The sequence below is a fragment of the Pristiophorus japonicus genome, chromosome 19 (genome assembly GCF_044704955.1).
Source record: "Pristiophorus japonicus isolate sPriJap1 chromosome 19, sPriJap1.hap1, whole genome shotgun sequence".
Lineage (NCBI taxonomy): Eukaryota > Metazoa > Chordata > Chondrichthyes > Pristiophoridae > Pristiophorus > Pristiophorus japonicus.
This window is the reverse complement of record NC_091995.1, coordinates 6,749,104-6,765,208: the sequence shown is the minus strand read 5'-3', so window position 1 is coordinate 6,765,208 and position 16,105 is coordinate 6,749,104. Positions and strand designations below refer to the sequence as shown.

General features: G+C 51.4%; 2 protein-coding genes across 2 annotated transcripts in view; one reads left to right on the top strand and one right to left on the bottom strand.

Moving 5' to 3' along the window:
* Nucleotides 1-3,324, bottom strand: part of LOC139230646 (olfactomedin-like protein 2A) — a 30,644-nt gene extending 27,320 nt beyond the window's left edge. Inside the window, exon 1 of the mRNA XM_070862459.1 lies at nucleotides 3,319-3,324. Within this exon, the coding sequence (XP_070718560.1) occupies nucleotides 3,319-3,324 (6 nt within the window). The remainder of the gene's footprint in view (nucleotides 1-3,318) is intronic.
* An 80-nt stretch (nucleotides 3,325-3,404) lies between these two features.
* LOC139230645 (LIM/homeobox protein Lhx9-like) overlaps nucleotides 3,405-16,105 on the top strand; it is a 31,170-nt gene continuing 18,469 nt past the window's right edge. The window contains exons 1-3 of the mRNA XM_070862458.1: nucleotides 3,405-3,427; nucleotides 3,801-4,168; nucleotides 7,080-7,273. Coding sequence (XP_070718559.1) covers nucleotides 3,405-3,427; nucleotides 3,801-4,168; nucleotides 7,080-7,273 — 585 coding nt within the window. The remainder of the gene's footprint in view (nucleotides 3,428-3,800; nucleotides 4,169-7,079; nucleotides 7,274-16,105) is intronic.

The following is a 16,105-nucleotide window of genomic DNA, read 5'->3' as shown; positions in this document are numbered from 1 at the left end:
CCCCCCCCCAACCCCCAAACCCCATCCCAAACCTCAAACCCCAAACCCCAAACCCAAAACCCCAAACCTCAAACCCCCATCCCAAACCCCAAACCCAAAACCCCAAACCTCAAACCCCCATCCCAAACCCAAACCCCAAACCTCAAACCCCCATCCCAAACCTCAAACCCCAAACCCCAACCCCAAACCCCCACCCCAAACCCCAAACTCCAAACCCCAAACCTCAAACCCCCACCCCAAACCTCAAACCCCAAACCCCCACCCCAAACCTCAAACCCCAAACCCCCACCCCAAACCCCAAACCTCAAACCCCCACCCCAAACCCCAAACCTCAAACCCCCAAACCCAAAACCCCAAACCTCAAACCCCAAACCCCAAACCCCAAACCCCAAACCCCCACCCCAAACCACCACCCCAAACCCCAAACCCCAAACCCTCACCCCAAACCCCAAACCCTCACTCCAAACCCCAAACCCCAAACCTCAAACCCCCACCCCAAACCCCAAACCCCAAACCTCAAACCCCCACCCCAAACCCCAAACCCCAAACCTCAAACCCCAAACCCAAAACCTCAAACCTCAAACCCCAAACCCCAAACCCCAAACCCCAAACCCCCACCCCAAACCACCACCCCAAACCCCAAACCCCAAACCCTCACCCCAAACCCCAAACCCTCACTCCAAACCCCAAACCCCAAACCTCAAACCCCCACCCCAAACCCCACCCCAAACCCCAAACCCCCACCCCAAACCCCAAACCCCCACCCCAAACCCCACACCCCCATCCCAAACCCTCACCCCAAACCTCAAACCCCAAACCACCACCGCAAACCCCAAACCCCCACCCCAAACCCCAAATCCTCACCCCAAACCCCAACCCCCACCCCCAAACCCCCACCTGAAACCCCAAATCCAAACCCCCACCCCATCCCAAACCCCAAACCCCCACCCTAAACCTCAACCCCCCACCCTAAACCTCCAACCCTAAACCAGCACCCCAAACCCCAAACCCCCATCCCAAACCCCAAACCTCAAACCCCAAACCACCACCCCAAACCCCACACCCCCATCCCAAACCCCAAACCCCCACCCCAAACCCCAAATCCTCACCCCAAACCTCAAACCCCAAATCCTCACCCCAAACCTCAAACCCCAAACCCCCACCCCAAACCCCCACCCCAAACCCCAAATCCTCACCCCAAACCCCAAACCCCAAATCCTCACCCCAAACCTCAAACCCCAAACCCCCACCCCAAACCCCCACCCCAAACCCCAAATCCTCACCCCAAACCTCAAACCCCAAACCACTACCCCAAACCCCCACCCCAAATCCCAAATTCTCACCCCAAACCCCAACCATCAAACCCCCACCCCAAACCTCAAACCCCCACCCCAAACCCCCACCCCCAAACTCCCACCCCAAACTCCCACCCCAAACCTCAAACCCCCACCCCAACCCCCACCCCCAAACCCCCACCTGAAACCCCAAATCCAAACCCCCACCTCCATCCCAAACCCCAAACCCCCACCCTAAACCTCAACCCCCCACCCTAAACCTCCAACCCTAAACCAGCACCCCAAACCCCAAACCCCCATCCCAAACCCCAAACCTCAAACCCCAAACCACCACCCCAAACCCCCACACCCCCATCCCAAACCCCAAACCCCCACCCCAAACCCCAAATCCTCATCCCAAACCTCAAACCCCAAATCCTCACCCCAAACCTCAAACTCCAAACCCCCACCCCAAACCCCCACCCCAAACCCCAAATCCTCACCCCAAACCCCAAACCCCAAATCCTCACCCCAAACCTCAAACCCCAAACCCCCACCCCAAACCCCCACCCCAAACCCCAAATCCTCACCCCAAACCTCAAACCCCAAACCACTACCCCAAACCCCCACCCCAAACCCCAACCATCAAACTCCCACCCCAAACCTCAAACCCCCACCCCAAACCCCCACCCCCAAACCCCCACCTGAAACCCCAAATCCAAACCCCCACCCCCATCCCAAACCCCAAACCCCCACCCTAAACCTCAACCCCCCACCCTAAACCTCAAACCCTCACCCCAAACCCCAAATCCTCACCCCAAACCCCAAACCAAACCCCAAACCCCCACCCTAAACCTCAACTCCCCACCCTAAACCTCAAACCCTCACCCCAAACCCCAAATCCTCACCCCAAACCCCAAACCAAACCCCAAACCCTCACTTCAAACCCCAAACCCCCAGCCCAAACCCCAAAACTAAACGTAAACCCCAAACCCCAAACCCAAACCCAAACCCCAAACCCCCACCTCAACCCCCCACCCCAAACCCCCACCTCAAACCCCAAACACCAACCCCCACCTCAAACCCCCCAACCCGAACCCCCAACCTCCAACTGCAAACCCGCACTACTGCAGTCCGTGTGCTGAAGGTGCTCCCACAGTGCTGTTCGGGAGGGAGTTCCAGGATTGTGACTCAGCGATGATGAAAGAACGGGGATATATTTCCAAGTCAGGGTTCTGTCACTTGGAGTGGAACTTGCAATTTATGGTGTCCCCATGCGCTGCTGCCTTTGTCCTTCTCGGGGGCAGAGGTCGCGGGTTTGGGAGGTGCTGTCGAAGAAGCCTTGGCGAGTTGCTGCAGTGCATCTTGTAGATGGTACACACTGCAGCCACGGTACGTGGTGGTGGAGGGAGTGAATGTTTAACGTGGTGGATGGGGTGACAATCAAGTGGCTGCTTTGTCCTGGATGGTGTCGAGCGTCTTGAGTGTTGTTGGAGCTGCACTCATCCAGGCACCTGGAGAGTATTCCATCACACTCCTGACTTGTGTCTTGTAGATGGTGGAAAGGCTTTGGGGAGTCAGGAGGTGAGTCACTCGCCGCAGAATACCCAGCCTCTGACCCGCTCTTGTAGCCACATGGCTGGTCATGGTGGGGGATTCGGCGATGGTAATGCCATTGAATTTCAAGGGGAGGTGGTTACACTCTTGGGTGATGGGGATGGTCACTGCCTGGGACCTTTGTGCATCGCTCCCCCGCACCCTCGCCCATTCCCTCCCTTCAGCCCACCCCACCATTGTCAGCCGTGCCCTCAACTGTCTGGGCCTTAAGCTCTGAAATTCCTTTCCCAAACCTCTCCAGGTTCCCATCTTCCTCGAATGTCCCCCTTGAGTCCCACCTCTTTCACCTCGCTTGGCTCACCCTCTCTAGTATGTGACTCGGTATCAAATTTTGTTCAATAACTCTCCAATATAGCACCTTTGTTGTTAGCCTTGTATCTAATGCAGGGTAAATTTTTCAAATTCCCACCCGCTGCCCGGGATTTACCGTCATTTGTATCGCGCCTTTCTCTATCTCAGAACATCCCAAAGCGCTTTACACCCAAAGTGCAGTCACTGTTGTAACGTGGGGAAATGCGGCCTCCAATTTGTGCACAGCAAGCTCCCACAAACAGCAATGTGATAATGACCAGATCATCTCCTTTTTTGTGATGTTGATTGAGGGATAAATATTGGCCAGGACACCGAGGATAACTCCCCTGCTCTTCTTCAAAGTAGTGCCGTGTGATCTTTTACGTCCACCCGAGAGAGCAGACGGGACCTCGGTTTAACGTCTCATCCAAAATACGGCACCTCCGGCAGTGCAGCACTCCCTCAGCACTGCACTGGAGGGTCAGCCTAGATTTATGTGCTCAAGTTCCTGGAGTGGGACTTGAACCCACGACCTTCTGACCCGAAGGTGAGCGAGCACCGCCCGCTGAGCCATGGCTGACGTTGCTCTTTTTCTGCTTTGTTGCCCTTTGACCCCAGGAGATTTGGCGTCAAGCAGTGCTCCCGCTGCCAGCTGGGGATCCCGGCCTCGGAGATGGTGATGCGGGCGCGCGAGGAGGTCTACCATGTCAGCTGCTTCACGTGCGCCGTCTGCAGGCAGGCGCTGGTGACGGGCGACCTGTTCGGCACACGGCAGGGCCTGGTGTACTGCCAGGCCCACTTCGAGCCGCTGTGCCGGGAGGAGGAGGAGGAGGCCCGGCTGATGGACGACCTGGCCGAGCTGGCCCTCCGGGTCGATGAGGGGGCGGAGCTGGGCCCGGGGAACGGAGGCTGGGGCCCACAGAGGGGCGGCACCCGCAAGCGCAGGGCCAACGGATTCGACGCCAAGGGAGACGACTTTAATCAAGGTGCGTTTTTCTGGCTGTTCGTGTGGACTGCATGCTTGGAAATGCTTGGCGATTGACGGAGAAAACCAACCTGTCCCACTAACGCCCGTTACCGAGGGAAATCTGCCGTCCTTCCCCGGGTCTGGTCTATAAGTGACTCCAGTCCTACTAACGCCCGTTACCAAGGGAACTCTGCCGTCCTTACCCAGACTGGTCTATATGTAACTCCAGTCCCACCAATGCCCTTCATAAGAACATAAGAAATAAGAGCAGGAGTGGGCCCTACAGCCCCTCGAGCCTGCTCCGCTAGTCAATAAGATCATGGCTGATCTTCTACCTCAGCTCCACTTTCCCGCCCGATCCCCATATCCCTTGAATCCCCAGACTCCACAAATCTACCTATCTCAGCCTTGAATATATTCAGAGTCTCAGCCTCCACAGCCCTCTGGGGAAGAGAATTCCAAAGATTCGCGACCCTCTGAGTGAAGAAATTCCTCCTCATCTCTGTCTTAAATGACCTACCCCTTCTCCTGAGACTGTGCCCCTAGTTCTAGATGTTCCAGCCCGGGGAAACAACCTCTCAGCATCTACCCTGTCAATCCCCCTCAGATTCTTGTATGTTTCAATGAGATCACCTCTCATTCTTCTAAACTTGCGAGTATAGGCCCATTCTACACAATCTCTCATCATAAGACAGCCCTCTCATCCCAGGAATCAATCAAGTGAATCTCTGTTGTACCACCTCCAAGGCACGTATATCCTTCCTTGGATAAGGAGACCCAAACTGTTCACAGTACTCCAGGTGTGGTCTCACCAAGGCCCCGTACAATTGTAGCAAGACTTCCTTACTCTTACAATAAAGGGCAACAGGCCATTTGCCTTATTGCTTGCTGTACCTGCATACTAGCTTTCTGTGTTTCTTGCACAAGGACACTCAAATCTCTCTCAACAGCAACATTTAAAAGTTTCTCACCATTTAAAAAATATTCTGTTTCTATTTTTCCTACCAAAGTGAATAACCTCACCTTTCCCCACATTATACTCCATCTGCCACCTTCCTGCCCACTCACTAAGTCTATCTATATCCCTTTGCAAACTCCTTATGTTCTGCTCACAGCTTACTGACCCACCTAGCTTTTTATCATCAGCAAACTTGGATACAGTACACTCGGTCCCTTCATCTAGGTCACTAATATCGATTGTAAATAGCTGAGGTCCCAGCACTGATCCTTGCAGTACCCCATTGTTACAGCCTGCCAACCTGAAAAAGACCCGTTTATTCCATTTTCTGTCCATTAGCCAATCCTCTATCCATGCTAATACATTACCTCCAATCCCATGATCACTTATCTTGTGTAATAACCTTTTATGTGGTACCTTATCGAATGCCTTTTGGAAATCCAAATATACTACATCCACTGGTTCCCCTTTATCTATCCTGCTAATTACATTCTCAAAAAACTCCAGCAAATTTGTCAAACCAGATTTCCCTTTGATAAAACCTTGTTAACTCTGTCTAATCATGTTATGATTTTCTAAGTGCCCTGATACCATTTCCTTAACAATGGATTCCAGCATTTCCCCGACGAATGATCTCTGGCTAACTGGCCTGTAGTTCCCTGTTTTCTCTCTCCCTCCTTTCTTGAATAGCAGTGTTACATTTGCTACATTTCAATCCATTGGTAGTGTTCTAGAATCGAGGGAATTTTGAAAGATCAAAACCAATGTATCCACTATCACTGCAGCCAACTCTTTCAGAACCCTAGGATTTAGGCCGTCCGGTCCAGGGGATTTGTCAGCCTTTAGTCCTATTCCTGTTCCTACTTCTTATGTTCTTATGTTTATGTAAAATATTTGTTTAACGTTTCTGCCATTTCCTTACTCCCCATAATAATTTCTCCTGCCTCAGCCTCTAAAAGACCAATGTTTACTTTTGCTACACTTCCTTTTAACATACCTGTAGAAACTCTTCCAATCTGATTTTATATTTCTTGCAAGTTTTCTCTCATAATCTATTTTTTACCTTTTTATCAATTTTTTGATCATCTTTTGCAGGTTTCTGAAACTCTTCCAATCTTCCGGCTTACTACTGTTCTTCACAACATTACAAGTTTCTTCTTTCAATCTAATGCTATCCTTAACTTCATTAGTTAGCAGCGGATGGAAAACTTTTCCTGTGTTTTTTTGTTTCTCACTGGAATGTATTTTTATTAAGAATTATGAAATATTTCTTCAAGTGCTAGCCACTGCTTATCTACTGCCATACCTTTTCATCTATTTTTCCAATCTACCTTAGCCAACTTGCCCTCCATTATGGAGGGAAATCTGCCGGGGTCTGGTCTATAGGTGACTCCAGTCCTACTAACTCCTGTTACCGAGGGAAATCGGCCGTCCTTACCCAGACTGGTCTATAGGTGACTCCAATCTCACTAACGTCTGTTACCGAGGGAAATCGGCCGTCCTTACCCGGGGTCTGTCTATAGGTGACTCCAGTCGCACTAACGCCCGTTACCGAGGGAAATCTGCCGTCCTTACCCAGACTGGTCTATAGGTGACTCCAGTCTCACTAACGCCCGTTACCAAGGGAAATCTGCCGTCCTTACCCAGACTGGTCTATAGGTGTCTCCAGCCCCACACCCCAATGAGACTGTCTCTGACACGCAAAGGGTGGTAGAATTGTGGAACTCTCTCCTACAAAAAGCAGTAGATGCGAGCTCACTGAATAATTCTGAGATGGCTACGGTTCTTGCGGGACGAGGGTATAAAGGGATCTGGAGCCAAGGTGGGTGGTTGGAGTTGGGATACAGAGCAGCCATGATCTGACTGAATGGCAGGACAGGCTCTAGGGGCTGGACGGCCTGCTCCTGTCCCTGCCCGTGTGGTTCCTGTTGTGCCTCTGTGTCACGTGTGGTTCCGGTGTTTGCGGTTTCAGTCTGTCCCGAGGCGGAGCAGGCTCTGGGCGAGCCCCGATACTGCGGCCAGCAGAAGGCCAAACGCATCCGCACCTGCTTCAAGCACCACCAGCTCCGCACCATGGAATCCTACTTCGCTGTCAAGCACAACCCGGACGGGAAGGACTGGGAGCAGCTGTCCAAGAAGACCGGCCTCCCCAAGCGAGTCCTGCAGGTGAGAGCTGCTCACAAATTTCAGCCACTGACCCACCGGGGAACTGGTCAACCCAGCAATGCGGGGCCCTGAGTTGGCCTTTATTGCAAGAGGGATAGGGTATAAAAGCAGAGAAGTCCTGCTACAACTGTACAGGGTATTGGTGAGGCCACACCTGGAGTACTGCGTGCAGTTTTGGTCTCCGTATTTAAGGAAGGATACACTTGCATTGGAGGCTGTTCAGAGAAGGTTCACGAGGTTGATCCCGGAGATGAGGGGGTTGATTTATGAGGATAGGTTGAGCAGGTTGGATCTATACACATTGGAGTTCAGGAGAATGAGAGGTGATTTTATCGAAACATATAAAATAATGAGGGGGCTCAACAAGGTGGATGCAGAGAGGATATTTCCACTATCGGGGAAACTAAAACTAGGGGACATCATCTCAGAATAAGGGGCCGCCCATTTAAAACTGAGATGAGGAGGAATTTCTTCTCTCAGAGGGTTGCAAATCTGTGGAATTCTCTGCCCCAGAGAGCTGTGGAGGCTGGGTCATTGAATATATTTAAGGCGGAGATAGACAGATTTTTGAGCGATAAGGGAATAAAGGGTTATGGGGAGCGGGCAGGGAAGTGGAGCTGAGTCCATGATCAGATCAGCCATGATCTTATTGAATGGTGGAGCAGGCTCAAGGGGCCGAATGGCCGACTCCTGCTCCCATTTCATATATTCTTATTTTCTGAGCTGAAATCCCACCCTTGGCCAACAGTCAAAGTAAAACTGCAAAAGGAATTGGATACATGCGAACATACGAACAATGACAAACAGATAAAGACTATCTGGGCCATCGAGCCTGTCCCAGGTTGCGATACCTTGTGTATCACAACATATATACTCCACCCCACCCAAAACCATGTGATCTCCTGGGAGAGGCAAAAAAACAGATAAAATACCCAGGCCAATTTGGACAAATGAAATCTGGGAAATTCCTCTCTGACCCATCGAGGCAATGAAAACTAGTCCAGATCATCACTCTGGCCATTAAATTCTCTGCAGTACCAACCTTCTGTTAGAGTTAATCTCCACTGCAGCCAGAAACAAATCCAGCTTTTGCTTGAAGGTATTCAGTGAGTCTGCATCCACCACATGAGAGGGCAGCTTGTTCCAGAGGTCTACTATTCTCTGTGTAAAGAACCACCTCCTGACATCTAACCTAGATTTAGCCTTATAGAAACATAGAAAATAGGTGCAGGAGTAGGCCATTCGGCCCTTCGAGCCTGCACCACTATTCAATAAGATCATGGCTGATCATTCTCTCAGTACCTCTTTCCTGCTTTCTCTCCATACCCCTTGATCCATTTAGCTGTAAGGGCCATGTCTAACTCCCACTTGAATATATCCAATGAACTGGCATCAACAACTCTCTGTGGCAGGGAATTCCACAGGTTAACAACTCTCTGAGTGAAGAAGTTTCTCCTCATTTCAGTCCTAAATGGCTTACCCCTTATCCTAAGACTATGTCCCCTGGTTCTGGACTTCCCCAACATCGGGAACATTCTTCCTGCATCTAACCTCTCCAGCCCCGTCAAAATTTTATATGTTTCTATGAGATCCCCTCTCATCCTTCTAAACTCCAATGTATACAGGCCCAGTCGATCCAGCCTCCCCCCATAGGTCAGTCCTGCCATCCCTGAAATCAGTCTGGTGAACCTTCGCTGCACTCCCTCAATAGCAAGAACGTCCTTCCTCAGATTTGGAGACCAAAACTGAACACAATATTCCAGGTGGGGCCTCACCAAGGCCCTGTACAACTGCAGTAAGATTTCCCTGCTCCTGTACTCAAAGCCCCTAGCTATGAAGGTCAACATACCATTTGCCTTCTTCACCGCCTGCTGTACCTGCATGCCAACTTTCAATGACTGATGAATCATGACACCCAGGACTCGCTGCACCTCCCCTTTTCTTAATCTGCCGCCATTCAGATAATATTCTGCCTTCGTGTTTTTGCCCCCAAAATGGATAACCTCACATTTATCCACATTATACTGCATCTGCCATGCATTTGCCTACTCACCTAACCTGTCCAAGTCACTCTGCAGCCTCTTAGCGTCCTCCTCACAGCTCACACCGCCACCCAGTTTAGTGCCAAAACTTAATACAACTTAACTTTGTGCCAAACTTAAGGGTAGATAAGGAGAAATTCTTCCCACTGGGACACTAAGGCTTACAGGATCCTGGGCTTCATATATAGAGTTATAGAGTACATAAGTGTGGAAATTATGATGAACCTGTGTAAAACACTGGTACGGCCTCAACTGGAGTATTGTGTCCAATTCTGGGCACCACACTTTAGGAAGGATGTGAAGGCCTGAGAGAGGGTGCAGAAAAGATTTTGTAGAATGGTTCCAGGGATGAGGGACTCCAGTTATGTGGATAGACTGGAGAAGCTGGGGTTGTTCTCCTTGGAGCAGAGAAGGTTGAGAGGGGATTTGATCGAGGTGTTCAAAATCATGAGGGTTCTGGACACAGTAGAGAGAGAGAGAAACTGTTCCCGTTGGCGGAAGAGTCGAGCACCAGAGGACACAGATTTAAGGTGATTGGCAAAAGAACCAAAGGCGACATGAGGGAAAACTGTTTTACGCAGCGAGTGGCTAGGATCTGAAATTCACCGCCGGAAAGGATGGTGGAGGCAGGCTCAATGTTATCTTTCAAAGGGGATTTGGATAAGTACCTGAAGGAAAAAAAATGTCAGGGCTATGGGGAAAGGGCGGGGGAGTGGGATTGGCTGAGAGTCGGCACGGATCGACGGTCCGTATGGCCTTCTTCCGTGCTGAAACCATTCTATGATTCTGGGACGAGGGGACATAACCTTAAAAGTGAGAGCCAGGCTGTTGAGGAGAGAGGATGGAACTCCATCTTCACGCAAAGGGTGGTTGGGGTGTGGAAGGCTCTTCCACAAAAAGCAATGCGATCTTCGTTCCATTAAACATTTTAAATCTGAGATTGACAGACACAAACAGTCCACGTAGCAACGTAGCAACCAGCGGGCGAGCAGCAGCACAGTGGTTAAGTTACGGGACTAACAATACAGAGGCCTGCACGAATCATCCGGTGAAATGGGCCCAAAATTCAGCTCCCCAAAAGGCCGCTTACCGCCGGAAAGCAGCGGCCAAGCGGCAGAGTCGAGCGGTGACCGACTTCCGGTCCGACGCCCGGCGCCAGGGAAATTCAGCTTCGGCCTTGCCGCTGCCGAGCGACCGAGGTCCGCCTATCTCCCGCACCGCCAGCCTCATTCAGCTGTAAAAGTCCCCGATCTGCCGAGCGTTGCCCCCGACAGCTTTTTCTGTTGCTGCAATTTGTCTTCTGTGTGTGTGGCACTTGGCTGCGGGGCGGCCATTAAAGGCGAGGGCCCACTGCCGCGGCCGCCATTTTATTTACTTTTGCCGGCCGACTTCCAGGTGGGCCGGATAATTCCGCCCCCCCGGGTTTGGCCGGGCCGCCAACGGCAGAAACTTAAGTGCCCGGCCGCTGACCCGGGAGAAACATTCCCTGGGTGGCACAGTGGACCGATCCGAAAGAATCATCGCTTCTCTCCCCGTTAAGTGAAGGGCAGACACGTGGTGACATACAGGCGCAATGACATCATCAGCGCCCCGCTGCTGACTGACAGCTGCGGAGATTCCGTCCCGCCTTCAGTTTCCCACCCCTACAGTATTACCCCACTTCCCCCGACAGTATTACCCCACTTCCCCCATACAGTATTACCCCACTTCCCCCGACAGCATTACCCCACTTCCCCCGACAGTATTACCCCACTTCCCCCGACAGTATTACCCCACTTCCCCCGACAGTATTACCCCACTTCCCTCTACAGTATTACCCCACTTCCCCCATACAGTATTACCCCACTTCCCCCGACAGTATTACCCCACTTCCCCCATACAGTATTACCCCACTTCCCCCGACAGTATTACCCCACTTCCCCCATACAGTATTACCCTACTTCCCCCATACAGTATTACCCCACTTCCCCCATACAGTATTACCCCACTTCCCTCTACAGTATTACCCCACTTCCCCCATACAGTATTACCCCACTTCCCTCTACAGTATTACCCCACTTCCCCCATACAGTATTACCCCACTTCCCTCTACAGTATTACCCCACTTCCCCCTGCAGTATTACCCCACTTCCTCCTACAGTATTACCCCCACTTCCCCCGACAGCATTACCCCCACTTCCCCCGACAGTATTACCCCACTTCCCTCTACAGTATTACCCCACTTCCCCCATACAGTATTACCCCACTTCCCTCTACAGTATTACCCCACTTCCCCCGACAGTATTACCCCACTTCCCCCGACAGTATTACCCCACTTCCCCCATACAGTATTACCCCACTTCCCCCGACAGTATTACCCCACTTCCCCCGACAGTATTACCCCACTTCCCCCATACAGTATTACCCCACTTCCCCCATACAGTATTACCCCACTTCCCTCTACAGTATTACCCCACTTCCCCCATACAGTATTACCCCACTTCCCTCTACAGTATTACCCCACTTCCCCCTGCAGTATTACCCCCACTTCCTCCTACAGTATTACCCCCACTTCCCCCGACAGCATTACCCCCACTTCCCCCGACAGTATTACCCCACTTCCCCTTCAGTATTACCCCACTTCCTCCTACAGTATTACCCCACTTCCCCCTACAGTATTACCCCCACTTCCCCTGACGGTATTTCCCCACTTCCCACTAGGATTACCCCCACTTTCCCCTACAGTATTATCCCACTTCCCCCCGACAGTATAACTCCCACTTTCCCCTACAGTATTACCCCACTTCCCCCTACAGTAATACCCCACTTCCCTCTACAGTATCACCCCACTTCCCCCTACAGTATTGCCCATGTTTTCGCCTACAGTATTAACCCCCTTACCCCCTACAGTATTACCCCACTTCCCCCTACAGTGTTACCCCACTTCCCCATGCAGTATTACCCCCACTTCCCACGACAGTATTACCCCACTTCCCTCCTGCAGTATTACACCCACTTCCCCCCTACAGTATTACCCCACGTCCCCCTACAATATTACCCCACTTCCCCATACAGTATTACCCCTACTTCCTCCTACAGTATTACCCCACTTCCCCCTACAGTATTACCCCCACTTCCCCTGACAGTATTACCCCACTTCCCACTAGGATTACCCCCACTTTCCCCTACAGTATTATCCCACTTCCCCCCTACCGTATAACTCCCACTTTCCCCTACAGTATTACCACCACTTCCCCCTACAGTAATACCCCACTTCCCTTTACAGTATCACCCCACTTCCCCCTACAGTATTGCCCATGTTTTCGCCTACAGTATTAACCCCCTTCCCCCCTACAGTATTATCCCCACTTCCCCCCTACAGTATTAACCCCCTTCCCCCCTACAGTATTATCCCCACTTCCCCCTTACAGTATTACCCCCACTTCCCCCCCTACAATATTACCCCACTTCCCCTACAATATTAACCCCACTTCCCCCTACAGTATTACCCCCACTTCTCCCCTACAGTATTACCCCACTTCCCCTACAGTATTACCCCACTTCCCCCTACAGTATTATCCCACTTCCCCCCTACAGTATAACTCCCACTTGCCCCTACAGTATTACTACCACTTCCCCCTACAGTATTACCCCACTTCCCCTGCAGTATTCCCCCACTTCTCCGACAATATCACCACACTTCCCCCTACAGTATTACCCCTGCTTTCGCCTACAGTATTACTCCACTTCCCCCTTATAGTATTACCCCCACTTCCTCCAACAGTATTACCCCCAATTCCCCCCTACAGTATTACCCCACTTCCCCGATAGTATTACCCCACTTCCCCTGCAGTATTATCCCCACTTCCCCTACAGTATTACCCCACTTCCCCCCTACAGTATTACCCCCACTTCCCCCTACAGTATTGCACCCACTTCCCCCTACAATATTACCACACTTCCCCCGACAGTATTACCCCACTTCCCCTGCAGTATTATCCCCACTTCCCCTACAGTATTACCCCACTTCCCCCTACAGTATTACCCCACTTCCCTGACAGTATTACCCCACTTCCCCCCACAGTATTACCCCACTTACCCCTATAGTATTATGCCGACTTCCCCTTACAGTATTACCCCCAAGTCCCCCTACAGTAATAACCCCACTTCCCCCGACAGTATTACCCCCACTTCTCCCCTACAGTATTATGCCACTTCCCCTACAGTATTACCCCACTTCCCCCGACAGTATTATCCCACTTCCCCCCTACAGTATAACTCCCACTTGCCCCTACAGTATTACCCCGCATTCGCCTACAGTATTAGCCCCCTACAGTATTACCCCCACTTCCCCAACAGTATTACCCCCACTTCACCCCTATAGTATTACTCCACTTCCCCCCTACAGTTCTACCTTCACTTCCCCCCTACAGTATTACCCCACTTCCCCTGACAGTATTACCCCCACTTCCCCCTACAGTATTACCCCCACTTCCCCATGCAGTATTACCTCACTTCCCCCTACAGTATTACCCCCACTTCCCCGATAGAATCATCCCCACTTCCCACTATAGAATTACCCCACTTCTCCCAACAGTATTACCCCACTTCCCCCCTACAGTATTACCCCACTTCCCCCCTACAGTATTACCCCACTTCCCCTACAGTATTACCCCCACTTCCCCCCTACAGTATTACCCCACTTCTCCCCTACAGTATTATACCCCACTACCCCCTACAGTATTGCCCCACTTACCCCTACAGTATTACCCCCACTTCCCCCGACAGTATTACCCCACTTCCCACTTCCCCTACAGTATTATGCCAACTTCCCACTGCAGTATTACCCCCAAGTCCCCCTACAATATTACCCCACTTCCCCATACAATATTAACCCCACTTCCCCCTACAGTATTACCCCCACTTCTCCCCTACAGTATTACCCCATTTCCCCTACAGTATTACCCCACTTCCCCCTACAGTATTATCCCACTTCCCCCCTACAGTATAACTCCCACTTGCCCCTACAGTATTACAACCACTTCCCCCTACAGTATTACCCCACTTCCCCTGCAGTATTACCCCACTTCCCCGACAATATCACCACACTTCCCCCTACAGTATTACCCCTGCTTTCGCCTACAGTATTACTCCACTTCCCCCTTATAGTATTACCCCCACTTCCTCCAACAGTATTACCCCCACTTCCCCCCTACAGTATTACCCCACTTCCCCGATAGTATTACCCCACTTCCCCTGCAGTATTATCCCCACTTCCCCTACAGTATTACCCCACTTCCCCCCTACAGTATTACCCCCACTTCCCCCTACAGTATTGCACCCACTTCCCCCTACAATATTACCACACTTCCCCCGACAGTATTACCCCACTTCCCCTGCAGTATTATCCCCACTTCCCCTACAGTATTACCCCACTTCCCCCTACAGTATTACCCCACTTCCCTGACAGTATTACCCCACTTCCCCCCTACAATATTACCCCACTTACCCCTATAGTATTATGCCGACTTCCCCTTACAGTATTACCCCCAAGTCCCCCTACAATATTACCCCACTTCCCCATACAGTATTAACCCCACTTCCCCCGACAGTATTACCCCCACTTCTCCCCTACAGTATTATGCCACTTCCCCTACAGTATTACCCCACTTCCCCCGACAGTATTATCCCACTTCCCCCCTACAGTATAACTCCCACTTGCCCCTACAGTATTACCCCCGCATTCGCCTACAGTATTACCCCCACTTCACCCTTATAGTATTACCCCACTTCCCCCCTACAGTTCTACCTTCACTTCCCCCCTATAGAATTACCCCACTTCCCCTGACAGTATTACCCCCACTTCCCCCTACAGTATTACCCCCACTTCCCCATGCAGTATTACCTCACTTCCCCCTACAGTATTACCCCCACTTCCCCGATAGAATCATCCCCACTTCCCACTATAGAATTACCCCACTTCTCCCAACAGTATTACCCCACTTCCCCCCTACAGTATTACCCCACTTCCCCCCTACAGTATTACCCCCACTTCCCCCCAACAGTATTACACCCACTTCCCCCCTACAGTATTACCCCACTTCTCCCCTACAGTATTATACCCCACTACCCCCTACAGTATTGCCCCACTTACCCCTACAGTATTACCCCCACTTCCCCCGACAGTATTACCCCACTTCCCACTTCCCCTACAGTATTATGCCAACTTCCCACTGCAGTATTACCCCCAAGTCCCCCGACAATATTACCCCACTTCCCCATACAGTATTATTCCCACTTCCCCCCTACAGTATTACCCCACTTCCCCTGCAGTATTATCCCCACTTCCCCGACAGTATTACCCCACTTCCCCCCTACAGTATTACCCCCACTTCCCCCTACAGTATTGCATCTACTTCCTCCTACAGTATTACCACACTTCCCCCTGCAGTATTACCCCACTTCCCTTACAGTATTACCCCACTTACCCCAATAGTATTACGCCGACTTCCCCCTACAGTATTACCCTCAAGTCCCCCTACAATATTACCCCACTTCCCCATACAATATTAACCCCACTTCCCCCTACAGTATTATCCCCACTTCTCCCCTACAGTATTACCCCACTTCCCCTACAGTATTATCCCACTTCCCCCTACAGTATTATCCCACTTCCCCCCTACAGTATAACTCCCACTTGCCCCTACAGTATTACTACCACTTCCCCCTACAGTATTACCCCACTTCCCCTGCAATATTACCCCACTTCCCCTGCAGTATTACCCCACTTCCCCGACAATATCACCACACT